This window comes from Ptychodera flava (genome assembly GCF_041260155.1).
Source record: "Ptychodera flava strain L36383 chromosome 23 unlocalized genomic scaffold, AS_Pfla_20210202 Scaffold_23__1_contigs__length_28996876_pilon, whole genome shotgun sequence".
Classification (NCBI taxonomy): Eukaryota; Metazoa; Hemichordata; class Enteropneusta; family Ptychoderidae; genus Ptychodera; species Ptychodera flava.
The window spans coordinates 15,322,667-15,335,550 of NW_027248277.1; the positions used below are offsets into that span (position 1 = coordinate 15,322,667).

At 38.8% G+C, this 12,884-nt stretch overlaps 1 protein-coding gene and 1 long non-coding RNA gene across 2 annotated transcripts; both read left to right on the top strand.

Moving 5' to 3' along the window:
• Window positions 1-1,173: 1,173 nt before the first annotated feature.
• LOC139123976 (uncharacterized) lies at window positions 1,174-3,099 on the top strand. The gene is made up of 3 exons (XR_011549811.1): window positions 1,174-1,229; window positions 2,194-2,264; window positions 2,702-3,099. It is a non-coding gene; the product is annotated as an uncharacterized lncRNA (long non-coding RNA).
• Window positions 3,100-3,443: 344 nt separating this feature from the next.
• LOC139123775 (C4b-binding protein-like) lies at window positions 3,444-9,187 on the top strand. Its single transcript, XM_070689928.1, has 5 exons — window positions 3,444-3,507; window positions 5,796-5,963; window positions 6,165-6,227; window positions 6,525-6,634; window positions 8,001-9,187. Exons 1-4 carry the CDS (start codon window positions 3,444-3,446, stop codon window positions 6,602-6,604), a joined length of 375 nt encoding a protein of 124 aa, XP_070546029.1. The 3' UTR covers window positions 6,605-6,634; window positions 8,001-9,187.
• Window positions 9,188-12,884: the final 3,697 nt, after the last annotated feature.

Here is a 12,884-nt window from a genome sequence, read left to right on the forward strand (position 1 = left end):
GCACATGGATATCCGAAAGGAGGTTAAAGAGTATGACGTGACCAGAGTATTAAGACTATTAAGCTGACCTGAAAACCCAAATAACTGTATTCGCAGGACCTTGATGCATTTCTATCAATAGTGTGTCAACTGTATATGTGTTGCCACGAGGACTATGTGCCACTGCACTCCCAGTCTAAAACATTCGTCTATTACATTGCCTGTATATAACATCAGATTATGTTTAAGCTTGATCTCAAACTCAGTATTTTACCCTTAGTCTACTGACGAAAATAACAAATGCTGCCCCCTCATGTACAGCTGACCTTACATGTGAAAGATGCATTTTCAAGGCCCCTTGACTGTAGGCCAAATAATATGCGTGCTCCAAAATAAATACGTAAGCATTAGTGAACATCAGTGGAGATCAACGTTTTGATATGAATGAACATGGACGGGGGCCTTTCGCTATGTACTTCACGCCGATCAAACTCAAACAACTCCCTGGGTTAATGGTGATTGTTGCCAAACAATGTCTGTGTCAACTCTTGTTTAACTCGTGCCGATAATTAATTTTCAGAAGAAACCATAGTGCAGATTTTGTGAGAGTATGTGCTAGGAAAACGTCGTAACATTCATGTTGGAAAGAAATGGTCTGAAATATAGTAAAAACTTCGCTTACAGGGAAACTTTTGAATCCCAAGGCCGGAGGTGAGCGGCTACCCCCTCTTCATTTGAATACTGCGGCCCGGCTACAAATATGAACCAGGGATTACTACATAGCTCTTGGGGGTTGCTGTTGCAGATCCGGAGGGACCATGGTACCACGTTGCCCGATGCGCGGCATGATCCCGTAAGGGGCCGGGGTGCGTGTCGCCTTCCAGGCCGCCACGACGCCGTGCATCTACTGCTGTGGCAGTAGCACGTCCTTGGTAACACTTTGATAGATACGGGGCGCCGCTGTTTGTACGATTTTTACACTGTTTTGTTTCCTTGGTGACCACATTGGGCGCCACTTTGGTGACTGACATGCCCATATGACGTTTTGGTTGGTTAATAGCATTGCCAACTTACACGTTAGGCTTAATGGACAGCCAATGGACATTTCGCTCCAAGTGTCGTAAAACCTGGACTCGCCCATCCCATTGTGAATTATTATTTTCTTTTTTCATTGTACAATATATAAAGAGAATCCTGTAAGACAAATTCTTAATCTGGGTCCTGCGTTTATGAAGAGCCAGCATCATGAGGTAAGCACTCCACAATTGAGATGTTAGATTAGACTATTCTGGTATTATTTTTCCGACGTAGTTCTGTAGACCCTTTTGGTTTGTAGTGATTGTTTTGTAAAGGTATTTCACGCATCCTATCATACAATCACCCACAAAATAATTGTTTGCGCTATTTTTTATGTATTTACCTGATGTCTGGAATATCACAGAGCCCTTGACGATTTGCTTGTAAGATTTTTCTGACAAAGTGTCCACAAAATCAAATGCACGTAAAGATTTTGCTACAAATATAAACTGCAGGTTTGTTGACAAAGTCGGCACTTACCATAACAACCCAAATGGTAAATCTGACCATGCTATGAAATTAATCATCCAGTTTTTATTTTCCGAATATTTTTTTTCTTTATCATTCCATAGCAACATTATTTCCATTTCCCGTTTTCCCCGTAGGATCGCCGGCTTTATATGCCTTTTGTTATTGTATTTTTTACTTTTTAGTCTATGTTCCCTTCTACGTTTCTCTGTTTGAACCAATTCTTTCTTTACGAAATCTATCAGCTTTTTCTTCTTTTCTTAGTTACTTATGAGCAGAGGTGAAGCTAAATAGCTGTATCTCTATGACCTGCATTATTTTCTGTGAGACGATTTGAAATCAAAGGCAACTTGGGTAAAAATGCTTGCTGAAGTTTAGCCACTTTTTATTCAAACATGAGCGTCGAATGCGCTTAGATTTACCAAAAGTGATTTTAATTTTCGAGTTGAGAACCCAAATATGTTGCCGCAATTAAGCGCCTGAATTTTATCGACTAAATTCGCCACCGAGGATTGAAATAATGACATTTAAAGATAAGAATGCTTCAAAAATGTGAACCAAAAACATCTCTCCGAAGACTGGACGGTATTTTTTTGCCATGTAAAATGCGAAATTGTACAGCTAATTGCGCTTTAATCAATAGTTTGAATATGTGTCATTTTCATTCAGATCTAAGCAGTCGTTGTTGTTCATCATTGGACTGTGCAGTCCATTGATATGTAGGGTAAAGGCTAGTGCAGGTAAGACACGTTATCTCTCAAAGTAGTAAACAAGTTGTGTTTGTCTGAGATTATTGTATTTGTCCGTGTTTATTTTCTTTGTTCTATGGTAATGTCAGTACGACAAACAGAAAGAATACATACACTACACTCAACTTACTTTAAAATTTTAACCATTTCAAAGTCTAAATCCGGCAAAAAGAATCGGACAATTGCAAATAGCATAATGCAACTTGCGAAATATACTTTAGAATAGCTAACGTAAGTGTGGTGCCTATGTTAACAAAGGCAAAGGAAATATGATTTTTTATTATCCTATCAAATCAAAGCGACGACCATAATCGCATTTTGTCAAGTGACGACGGAGTCGATTTATAAATATTGTATGAATTGGTCACTCTCAAATCTCGGAAATCCACTTTACCAATGTAGTGATGTACGCTTTTGTTCATTTTCAGATGTCTCCAGTGGGACGCTGACAATCAAAAGTCCTACTTCGACCATAGATTGTACTGCTAGTGCTCCTATCACCTTGACGTCGACATCTGTGACATTGGGGGAGAAGGAGGAGATGTTACCGCAATAAATCTATATTATACAGACTCGAGCAGTTTTGGAGAAAGCAGTGATGTGTCAGATGCAGTACCTGTGACTAGTTTCACTACAGTCTCCTTGCAAGCGAATGAAAAACAATCCTTGACTGATCAGTCTGTTACTATGCCTTTAGTTGCCGCTTGTGCACACACATACATCTGTGCGGTCATCACGGTAGATGGTGAGACAGAAAGTCCTAAGATTGACAACAACGATTCCTGTTTAAAACTCGACCTATCTGAAGACAGCACAAATCATTGCGGTAAGTCTTATGTCCAACCCTGATTTACTAATAGCTTGTTTCAAGCTTCCGCTAGACGACAAAGCACTCGCGTGATGAACGACATAAATTATGTAAATTGTAACTTCGATTCTACCGCCATACATGTCATATCGTGATTTCATTCAAAGTCGGGCTATTTCTATTCTTTACTTGAAGAAACCACTGTACTAAACAAAATTCCGTGTAAATTCGCACATTAGCTATCGGCTCAGTGTTAAATCTGTCAGTGAACTTTCTCGGGGAGGGGGGTGCATGGCTCCTGCGTACAAGTGCCATCAACTTTACTTACGCATGTAGTTACAAACAAGAATAACTGTTGTAATATGGATAAAAGGGGAACTATTGAGATCAAAGACCTTAGGGAGCTGTCATTATTTACGATCTGGAGTAGGAGGAATTTCATCGGAAACTCTGAAATTTCGAGTAACCCCCTCTCTTAATCAGAAATTTTGACGGACACCCCCTCCACTTAGAAGATTTTAATACCAAGACATGTTTTTGTAGAAAGAACAAAAATACAGTAATCGTAAAGACCTTTCAAATCCTGATGTACCCTGCTAAGCTATCTCATGACGGTTGGAAAAGGTGAAATCAACAAAACGAAATTCAAAGTGACAACAAAGCACAGATATAAAAGTTCACGCTATAACCAGTATCCAACCATATAATATTGTTTCATTAGGATGGGTAACATGACAGGGTTTCACTAGGATATCTGACAGGGCAGAATTGGAAAATAAATTGGGGAGAACACGCGAGCGGCTGAGGGGGAAGTGTCAGAAGGGGTATCCCCTATCTTGCTTGGAAAATTTAGAGAATTTGATGTGTGCAATGGCGCAGTCTCGTGCAATCTAAGAGGTGTTTTTAATGTGCTTTTTTTACTGAGTAAAGCTGTTAGAACACCCCAAGGGAGTGAGCAAGAGAGGGGGTGTCCCCCTCTCGCATCAAAAATTTTGAGAAATTGATGTGTTTAATGGCGCAGTCTGAGAGGTGTTTCAATTTATTTTGCACTCGGTAAAATTGTTTGAAAATGACATTGAACACTGATATTTTTATTACATTTTTTGCATGATCAGTGTTTGAGTCACAATATTCAACAACCAAACAATGACAATACATTTTGTAAAAAACAGTTCTCAGTTTGCCAGAGATTGAAGACCAAAGAATATACAGGAATGGAAAATCACAGGAATTTGATTGATTATATGTAGATTATATCCAATACACTCTAAACTAACCTGCTAAACCTAACCTCCTCGTGTCATTTCTCCACCTGCCAGCTGCCAATGAAAAGCCTTAAGGTAGAACGCACCTCGGGGACAGACATTCAAACTCTCAAACTTTTACAATTCTCTTCTGATATACCACATGTGGGGGTTCATTTTAAAGCTCTTGGTGAAAGAAAACTTTTCACCGGCTTAGTTTTTCGAAATTCGAAAATTTTTATTTTTCTCTATAGAGTTAACACATAGATGGCGGCCATTTTGAATTTCTACTATTGGTAAATCTTGGGTTATTTGTTTCTCTAGTACCAAAATTTGCACGGTGACCCCCTATTTTTATTTTTGATTTTGAAAGAGAATGATTGAAAGATTCCTTGAGGAAAGTTAGAGCAAAAGTTTAAGTCTTTCACTTTCGAGGTACATACTACCTTAAGGTAAACGCACCTCGGGGACAGATATTCAGACTCTCAAACTTTTACAATTCTTTTCTGATCTACCACTTGTGGGGGCTCATTTTAAAGCTCTTGGTTTAAGTAAACTTTTCACTGGCTTAGTTTTCGAAAATCGAAAATTTTATTTTTCTCCATAGAGTTAACACAGGGATAGCGGCCATTTTGAATTTAAATATCGATAAATCTTGGATTATTCGTTGCTCTGGTACTAAAATTTGCAAATTTTTATTCTTGATTTAGTGAGAGAATGGTTGAAAGTTTCATTGAGGAAAGATTGAGCAAAAGTGTAAGGCTTTCACTTTCGAGGCGCATACTACCTTAAGTCAATTAAAATATCTGTTTCTGTGATAATAAATGATGAATTCACAACGGTTCAGTTTTGTCTTAGATCCTGTGAAAAATTTGAGTAATTGATGCATGCAATGGTGCAGTCTGATACAATCCTAGAGGTTTATTTTTCAATTTGGTTTTGTACCAGTAAAACTGTTAGAAAAACCCAAGGGGGAGAGCACGAGAGGGGCTGCCCCCATCTCGCATCGAAAATTTTGAGAAATTGATGTGTGCAATGATGCAATTTGAAAGGTGTTTCAATTTATTTTGCACCCAAAATTGAGTAACCCCTTCTTCCTCTCCACATTTTGAGCAACCCTCCCTTGAAGTTTTCAAAATTTTAAGTGACCCTCTCACGTTCATTCGACCCCCCCCCCCCCGGGCAGGCCGTAAATAATGGCGGCTCCCTTATAGTTGGCAATTGACAGGAATTTGTACACACATTCTAAATCTCAATCAGCAAAAATAGCACACCTGTGTGACCACGAGTTCCGCAGATGTAGTATATCCAATACACTCTAGGGCTAATCTGCAGGCAATGAAAAATGATACTACCTTGCAGTGATAATATCTTTCTTTTCACGTACATTGACATCTGTCAATACGTAAATCTGTCTGATTAAGACGCCTCTCGAACGGTGCAAACATATCAAGCTTTCCATTTATACAGCCGACTGTACTGAACCGGACGCTCCCAAAGATGGGTCAAAAGAAGGAGAAGATTTGTCAGATGGGTCAGAGGTCACATTCTCCTGTAATGAGGGCTACACTTTAGTTGGTGAGGATACATTAACCTGCAACAATGGCGTGTGGGATAATGATGAGCCCACTTGTATCGGTGAGTGATTCACCCGGAATGTTTATTTCCTGGAGTTTTCACGTTTTAGAACGTCAACATGAACGTGAATTCACAAGATGTATTCGAATATTAGATATTTACAATGCACCAAATAATGACCTTTAATGAGAGGCAGCTTTCACAAAGTTCAACATGTAGATTGTTATAAAGACTAATTGTCCATTTTATCTTTCAATGTAGCTGACGCATCCGTACCTCCAGTACCAAGTGACGACCCAACGTCCGAGGATGAATTGACCACGGGTAAGATTGGTAATTTTGTCAACACTTTAAACCAAGTAAATAAACATAATCGATCAGATTTCATTAATCTTTACAGTTCCATTCTACAAATGCTTGGAATTTCTGTACGTTTATACTTGATAGGTATAGAGACATAAGACAATGAAAACCTAGAAATGCCAATAAAAGTACAAAATCCTTTGGAAAATGGGCTTTACCTCTGTAGAGACAATCACAAAACACGTCAGTGTTTTTCTGTAGACATTATTTTAGTAATTATTTGAGGCAGATTTAAATTTTTTGTTTATTTCTTAACAGATTCAAGTGCTGCGTACATCAACGTACATTTACCACTTATAATCACAACTCTAATGGGAGTAACTAACTTATGGTTCTAGAATAAATGCTCATTGGATAATCCTGTACAGGTAAGATAATTATTATTTGTTAAGGTAAAGGGCGACGAATTCGGACGCGCACACGCTTTAGAACGTTTCTGCGCAGATTTAACTCCAGCCTGCCGCAAATGGGTTATTTTGTAGCGCATGTATTTAACATCACCTGTCATTGTTGAAATTGCGCTTTTACCTAATTTTTTGACCCAGTGTCTTAGAAATACATGTGACCTATAACCTCGTCATATTTTGACCCCCTAGGAAGCTGGTTTTTATTCAATATGAGCGAAAAATTAACATTTCTCTCCCATTTATATGGGCGCAAATTACCCATTCACCTGGAGATATTGTAAAAAGTAGCGTGGTGACACCCTTTATTAAAAGTGTAAACTAAATGGTATTATGTCAGGAGTTTATTCGCCAAGTTTGGTCAAAATGACACCATTCAAAGCGACAGGAAGAAAGTTCGAAAATTATGTAGTGATATAATTTCGATATCGTCATTTTGTAATCGATACTTATGTTAAAATTTCTTCACAAACATCATGAAAACTATACATTCGATAGATATGATCTTAAGTCTTTGTATTTATTAAAATAACTCATTTGCTAAGCGTTTTACAATTGCTTTCTTTAGTTTAAGTGAATTATATCATTTTTATTATTTCTAACGACGCCATTTTAAACGTCCGTTTCCATGGAAACAAGCGTGGTGACCCCCATTTTTTATTTCATTTTTGCACTTGCACAACTTCCAAGAATATTTGTGCAAAGTTTCAAGAAAATGACACCACAACTTAATTTGACGTAATTCGTAGTACTTCACCTTAGGTAGTATGCGCCTCGAAAGCGAAAGACTTAAACTTTTGCTCAAACTTTTCTTAAGCGAAACTTTCAACCATTCCCTTACCAAATCAACCATAAAAATTGGGGGTCACCGTGCAAACTTTGGAAATAGCGAAACAAATTTCCCAACATTTTGCGATATTTGAAATTCAAAATGGCCGCCATCACTGTGTTAACTCTATTCGGGAAAATTAAGTTTAGGATTTTCGAAAAACTAAGACGGTGAAAGTTTATCTTTCTCCAAGAGCTTTAAAATGAACTCCCACAAGTGGTAGATCAGAAAAGAATTGTAGAAGTTTGAAAGTCCGAATATCTGTCCCCGAGGCGCATTCTACCTTAATGATATTATGATTAACGTTATCACTGCAAACGAAATCATCATCACCGTTGTCTTCATCGCAAGAGGGGTACAATGACAAGAAAGACTACAAACCACTGCGGCATTGCTATGTGCCATTATCGATAGCATGTTTATCCTGCCAATTAAAACGATCTCAACGCAAGCGATGGTCATTTCTGACCTATGACTAATGGTGTCCCATCTTTGTTTCAGGTTACTCTTCAGTAAATGCGAATCTAGGATTCCGAGAAGGAGATCGTTTGTCTTCTTAGGAAAACGCCTTTTCTATCATTCATGACGGGTTTTCTGACAACACCGATAGGAGAGGCAGAACTCTTTATACTTTCGATTTAAACTCAGTATATTCTGATGATAATCGTATTTCGTCAGCTACTGTTACAACTCGTGAGGAAGATGACAATATGGACAATTTTCTCTTTTGTTTTAAGTTCCTATGAACATTTCTGTTGGATTATTCATACAGCAATTAATGTTTTGTAATTCCAGACATGTAACTGCAAAACACATGGGACTAATGAGCCATGATACAAGATTAATTCCTTCAGAATATTTACCATTTTACAGCGTTGCAGTGGCGACTAATGTTCAATTCAGAATAAGTCAATTATTTGAGTAGGGAGTGTGTGTTATATACTTGATTAGGACCCTCCTCACATCATGGGGATAATTGGCCATATTCGCATACAGATACACTTTGCCGACCTCTGAGACTAATGAAGATGCTATGGATGACATCACATGATGAGATTATTATGTCGTCATAATAATTACGTCATTGATGAACGACTCCGTGTCGGATATGTCTCTTTGGTCTGTAGAATCAAGATATGTTGGTCTGGTGCGACAAATGACCAATAAATAGTTTAAATATACAACAGCAGACTTGATGTTTCGAGTATAGTGTGTGTTTAGATCAGTCATCTACCTTGAATACACCTTGTAGAAAGATGACACGTTAAGTGTCAGAGAATGTATCCAATTGTTTTAGCAGCCACAGTGAGGCAATATCGAGTCTAAAAACACGCGGTCTCAAATATTATTGATGATTCTTCGTAATTGCTAATTTTAAAGATTAGTAGTCTACAATAGCACCCTCCTTGTCTTTCCTTACATTTTCTTGGAAATGTTATCAACATGGCTGTAATACATCAGTATGATCAACAACAAGGAAATGACTAATCCGATATGATTGACACCATTCGTGTATGTTCGGTCTTCCTGTTGTGAGTTACACTATTACGGATTCCTTGTATATACGGTTTCCAGAAGATATGGAATGAAATAAGACCTTTGAAAAGGAGAGTGGTTATTATCGTATTTCTGCCTTTGTCAAAACTGGACATACCAAATATTTTCCGATAAAAATGAGACTAAATTAAGAGGTTGTGGCTAATTTTCTGATGGTCTATCTTGTTAGAAACAGAACACACACTCACGTTATTGCTATAGTTACAAAGCCAATCTACCTAAACATCTCAGCCTACTGCCATGCTTTCTTCTCTACTTCCCCACCCCTCTTCTGTCATTTCTCCCCAATATTATTACGCGCTCCCCTTCGTGTAGTCTCGTAAATGGGAATGTATTTCTGGCCTTGTCTTTGAGGGGGGCTTTCTCCTCCCGATTCTTCCCCTCCTCGTCCGTCTCATCGTCTCACCATCAGAAAATGAGCTCCAGTCATAATCTTATTTAACACGTGACCCTACATTCTACACCTTTGTTCCTACTTGCCCTTTTTGCCATTGAGAGATTCTGTTATGCAGTTACACTACTGTAGAAGAGTATGCACAAGCGAATGCAACAACAAATAAAGATGACAGGTATAAAGCTTTGTTGCGGCGAAAATTTGTGAAAAGAAGAAAAAAATTCACAGACTCCTTTTGATATGGCGAAGTGTAAGATATTTTCGTCTTTGTAGATGCAAAGCTCATAATCAAAGGGATACTGGGTTTCTTATAGTCAGTGTAACAGGCTCTGTCGTCAATTTAACTCTATTTGCCTTTTATCGCCTGCAGTGAATCATAATGTGACCCCTAAAGCTCTTCCGCTGACCTCTGCTTGTCATCCGCAAGCGCAACAGCATTTTGTAGGGTCTAGGGAAATCTAGAAATGATCTGCAAAGTATGTCAGTGGTCAAATTGGTGTACTCGATCTATTAAAAAGTACTTGAGCAATTCAGGGATGATACAAACCTGAAATACAAATTCGCAACATTATTAACCGGCAGGCCGATTACTCTGGCTGACGCTACAGTCTCTCTCTCTCTCTCTCTCTCTCTCTCTCTCTCTCTCTCTCTCTCTCTCTCTCTCTCTCTCTCTCTCTCTCTCTCGCTCCAATATGTTGGATTCAAGATGTATTTTATGTTTATGAAGATCGTTGTGATGTATATTGCCTTAAACTGAACTTATTGTTAAAGGAAGCAGTTGGTGATCGACGCAGTGATTTCAATGCCTATGTATAGGTGAACGAACTGGACAGCCAATCGGGCAATTATTTCTCCCTGCAGGGTGTAGTCTCAGAGTGTAGTTAGTGTGAAGCTCCGGTTTGACCCTGCATAACTTGCATGGCAGGTCGTTGTCCGGTTTTATGGTGAACGGAACACTCCCTATTCAACAAGCGCCCTCTTTCGTTTTGGATATCGTAAGTAATGACAGTCTCGCTGTAGATGGGGCCTGATATGAATGGCAAACACAGAAATTTGTCAGAAATAATGGCAAAAAATACAAAGAAAGTTAAATGAAACTGGAAGGCAATGACGTTAACTTTCATGTAGAAGAGATTCGCATTTGCTTTCCAAAATCTTAGCTAGGCCATTTTTCATCGATGGATATAGTGATATGAGAACTAAAAGGAAATTGACTTATCCCAGAGAGCTTTACGTGAGACCTGCGAATGGTCTATGGATGTGCGCCCTCCTCGCCGCAATGCAACGGCAATTATTCTAGACTTTCATAAACATTGACGCCAGTCGCAAAAAGAAATTTTAATTTCATCTTAAAAAAGAATACGTGTAATCCCGTCTTTACTCACATTTATGTAGGTAGGTAGGTAGGTAGGTAGGTAGGTTGGTGCGTAGGTAGGTAGGCATGCATGCATGCAGGTAGGTAGGTAGGTAGGCAGGCAGGCGTGCGTGCGTGCGTATGTATGTATGTATGTATGTATGTATGTATGTATGTATGTATGTATGCAGATATGAAGGTATGTGTGTAAACGTGCGTTCATAATCAATAACTGTTCTATCAAACACTAGGAAGTACATTGCCAGTAATTATAATCCTTTACCATGCGTCAAACTTAATTCCACTGAATGCATTCTGGGTAGTACGCCTTATGGTACTCATTTACTCCTTTATTGGCAATCAACCGAGCCGAGTAGTCGTCTATAATATTAAAAGTGCCCTTGGGACGGTCAGATACATATTAACTGTAGGGTTGGCCACATTTTATCTATGTCCAACCCTAATTAGCTCACATATCAAGTTACTGATTTACTTGATTTTCATGCATCAGTAGTATTTAAAACACGTTGGATAGATTGAGAGACCTCATAACACAGATTCCAGCCGAAGGGGGAAATAGCACGAAAGATGAGGTAAGGTGACTGGGGAGAGGGGACGGCGTCACATACTGCGACATAGCCTTGTAAAATGTCTCGTCGTTTGAAAACCTGCTCATGAAAATGGCCTAGTCAACCTATATTTGTATCTCCTCCTTCTTTTCTGTACTTTTTCGCATCAAAACTAAACCAGATTGCCCAGGTTGCCAATTTCTTCCAGCTTTTAACTATTTACGGTCAAGATTTTTGCATCTGATCTAGTCTTCGCACGGTCCTGTTGTTACTGAGCGTTCATCATAATATTAAGATAAGGTTTATTTGTCGTCATCGGTTTTAACTTTAAGCCTTGGGTCACAAGCGTGTGTGTTTGCAGACTACGCAAAATATGGGTATACTCGAGCGAAGCGTTGGTATGTGGGTGTGGGGCTCTCCATATATTTTCATACGGGGGTGTGCCGCCCAAGCTGAAAATATCTACCCGTGAATATTCCAAAACAATGACCCATTGTTAGGGATTTTCATGACAAATTTAGAAGTTTTATTTAATGCATGTGAAGGTTTTTGATGAGGTGTATGGGAGTTCTGTTCGTGAAAAAGTGACCTATTCGGGCGGCACATACCCGTACTCTTTAGTATAAGAGTACCCCCCTTGTTCTCGAATGACGCGAACGAGCGATATAAGAATTCTGACGATTGTCACAAAATTTTGTCACGATCAATTAAAGAAAGCTAAGCATATCTTTTTGAAATGAAATGCAGCATATCATGAAAAATTAGCTCTCTCTATTCTAATAAAAATTCTTGACGGTGTTTTTTCAGCTTGGCGAGGATATCCGGTGTTGTGACCATTCTTCTCGGCTTGAACTTCGTCTGCAATGCACAGGGTAAGTTAACGTAGGAGTGCTTCAATAACAAATTTAAGAATTGTCCATACACAGTCAAAAACTTACAATTAAATCACAGTCAATAAATATCCCACTTTCTTTTCCAAGGATATCGTGATGTCATAAGCGCAGAAGTTATTTGCACTAAATAATATTTTGTTGCGCTGTACTATGTCAAGTCTTGATTTATTCTACTAAATTACTCGCTTACCTGAGTTTTTACTTGTATTCGGAGTCTGCTTGATTGAAAATGGTGAACTTTAATATGATTATCATAGATGGGAATATGACCCGTGCTTAGGAATTATACCGATATTCAATTGAGTATTTTAGGCCGAGGTCAGATCCAAGATTGTCAATGAGTTTCGCTTTATAATACTCTTTGTTCTATATTCGCAGAGGTTCAGGTCGATTCTCTTGTGATTGCCGGCGTTGATACTCTGACCTACACAGCTGGTGGAACGGCCCAAACAATCACAGTTACCGTTGTCCTGACAGAAAACGGTGGCGCCAGCACCGATGGAAAAGTCACCCATTTGAATGTTTATTTCACGGACAGCGAAACATTTCATGAAGCTGGCACGCTAAAGTCGTCTCCTGTGGAACATGAACTAGCACAAGCTGTTGATATAACCGCTG

Bases quoted from the DNA above. Each gene is read 5' to 3' on its own strand.
- LOC139123775 (XM_070689928.1), top strand. From the start codon at position 3,444: ATGGATAAAAGGGGAACTATTGAGATCAAAGACCTTAGGGAGCTGTCA. The intron at 3,508-5,795 runs GTAGGAGGAATT...CCATTTATACAG, and splicing joins GTCATTATTTACGATCTGGA to CCGACTGTACTGAACCGGAC. The intron at 6,228-6,524 runs GTAAGATTGGTA...ATTTCTTAACAG, and splicing joins CGAGGATGAATTGACCACGG to ATTCAAGTGCTGCGTACATC.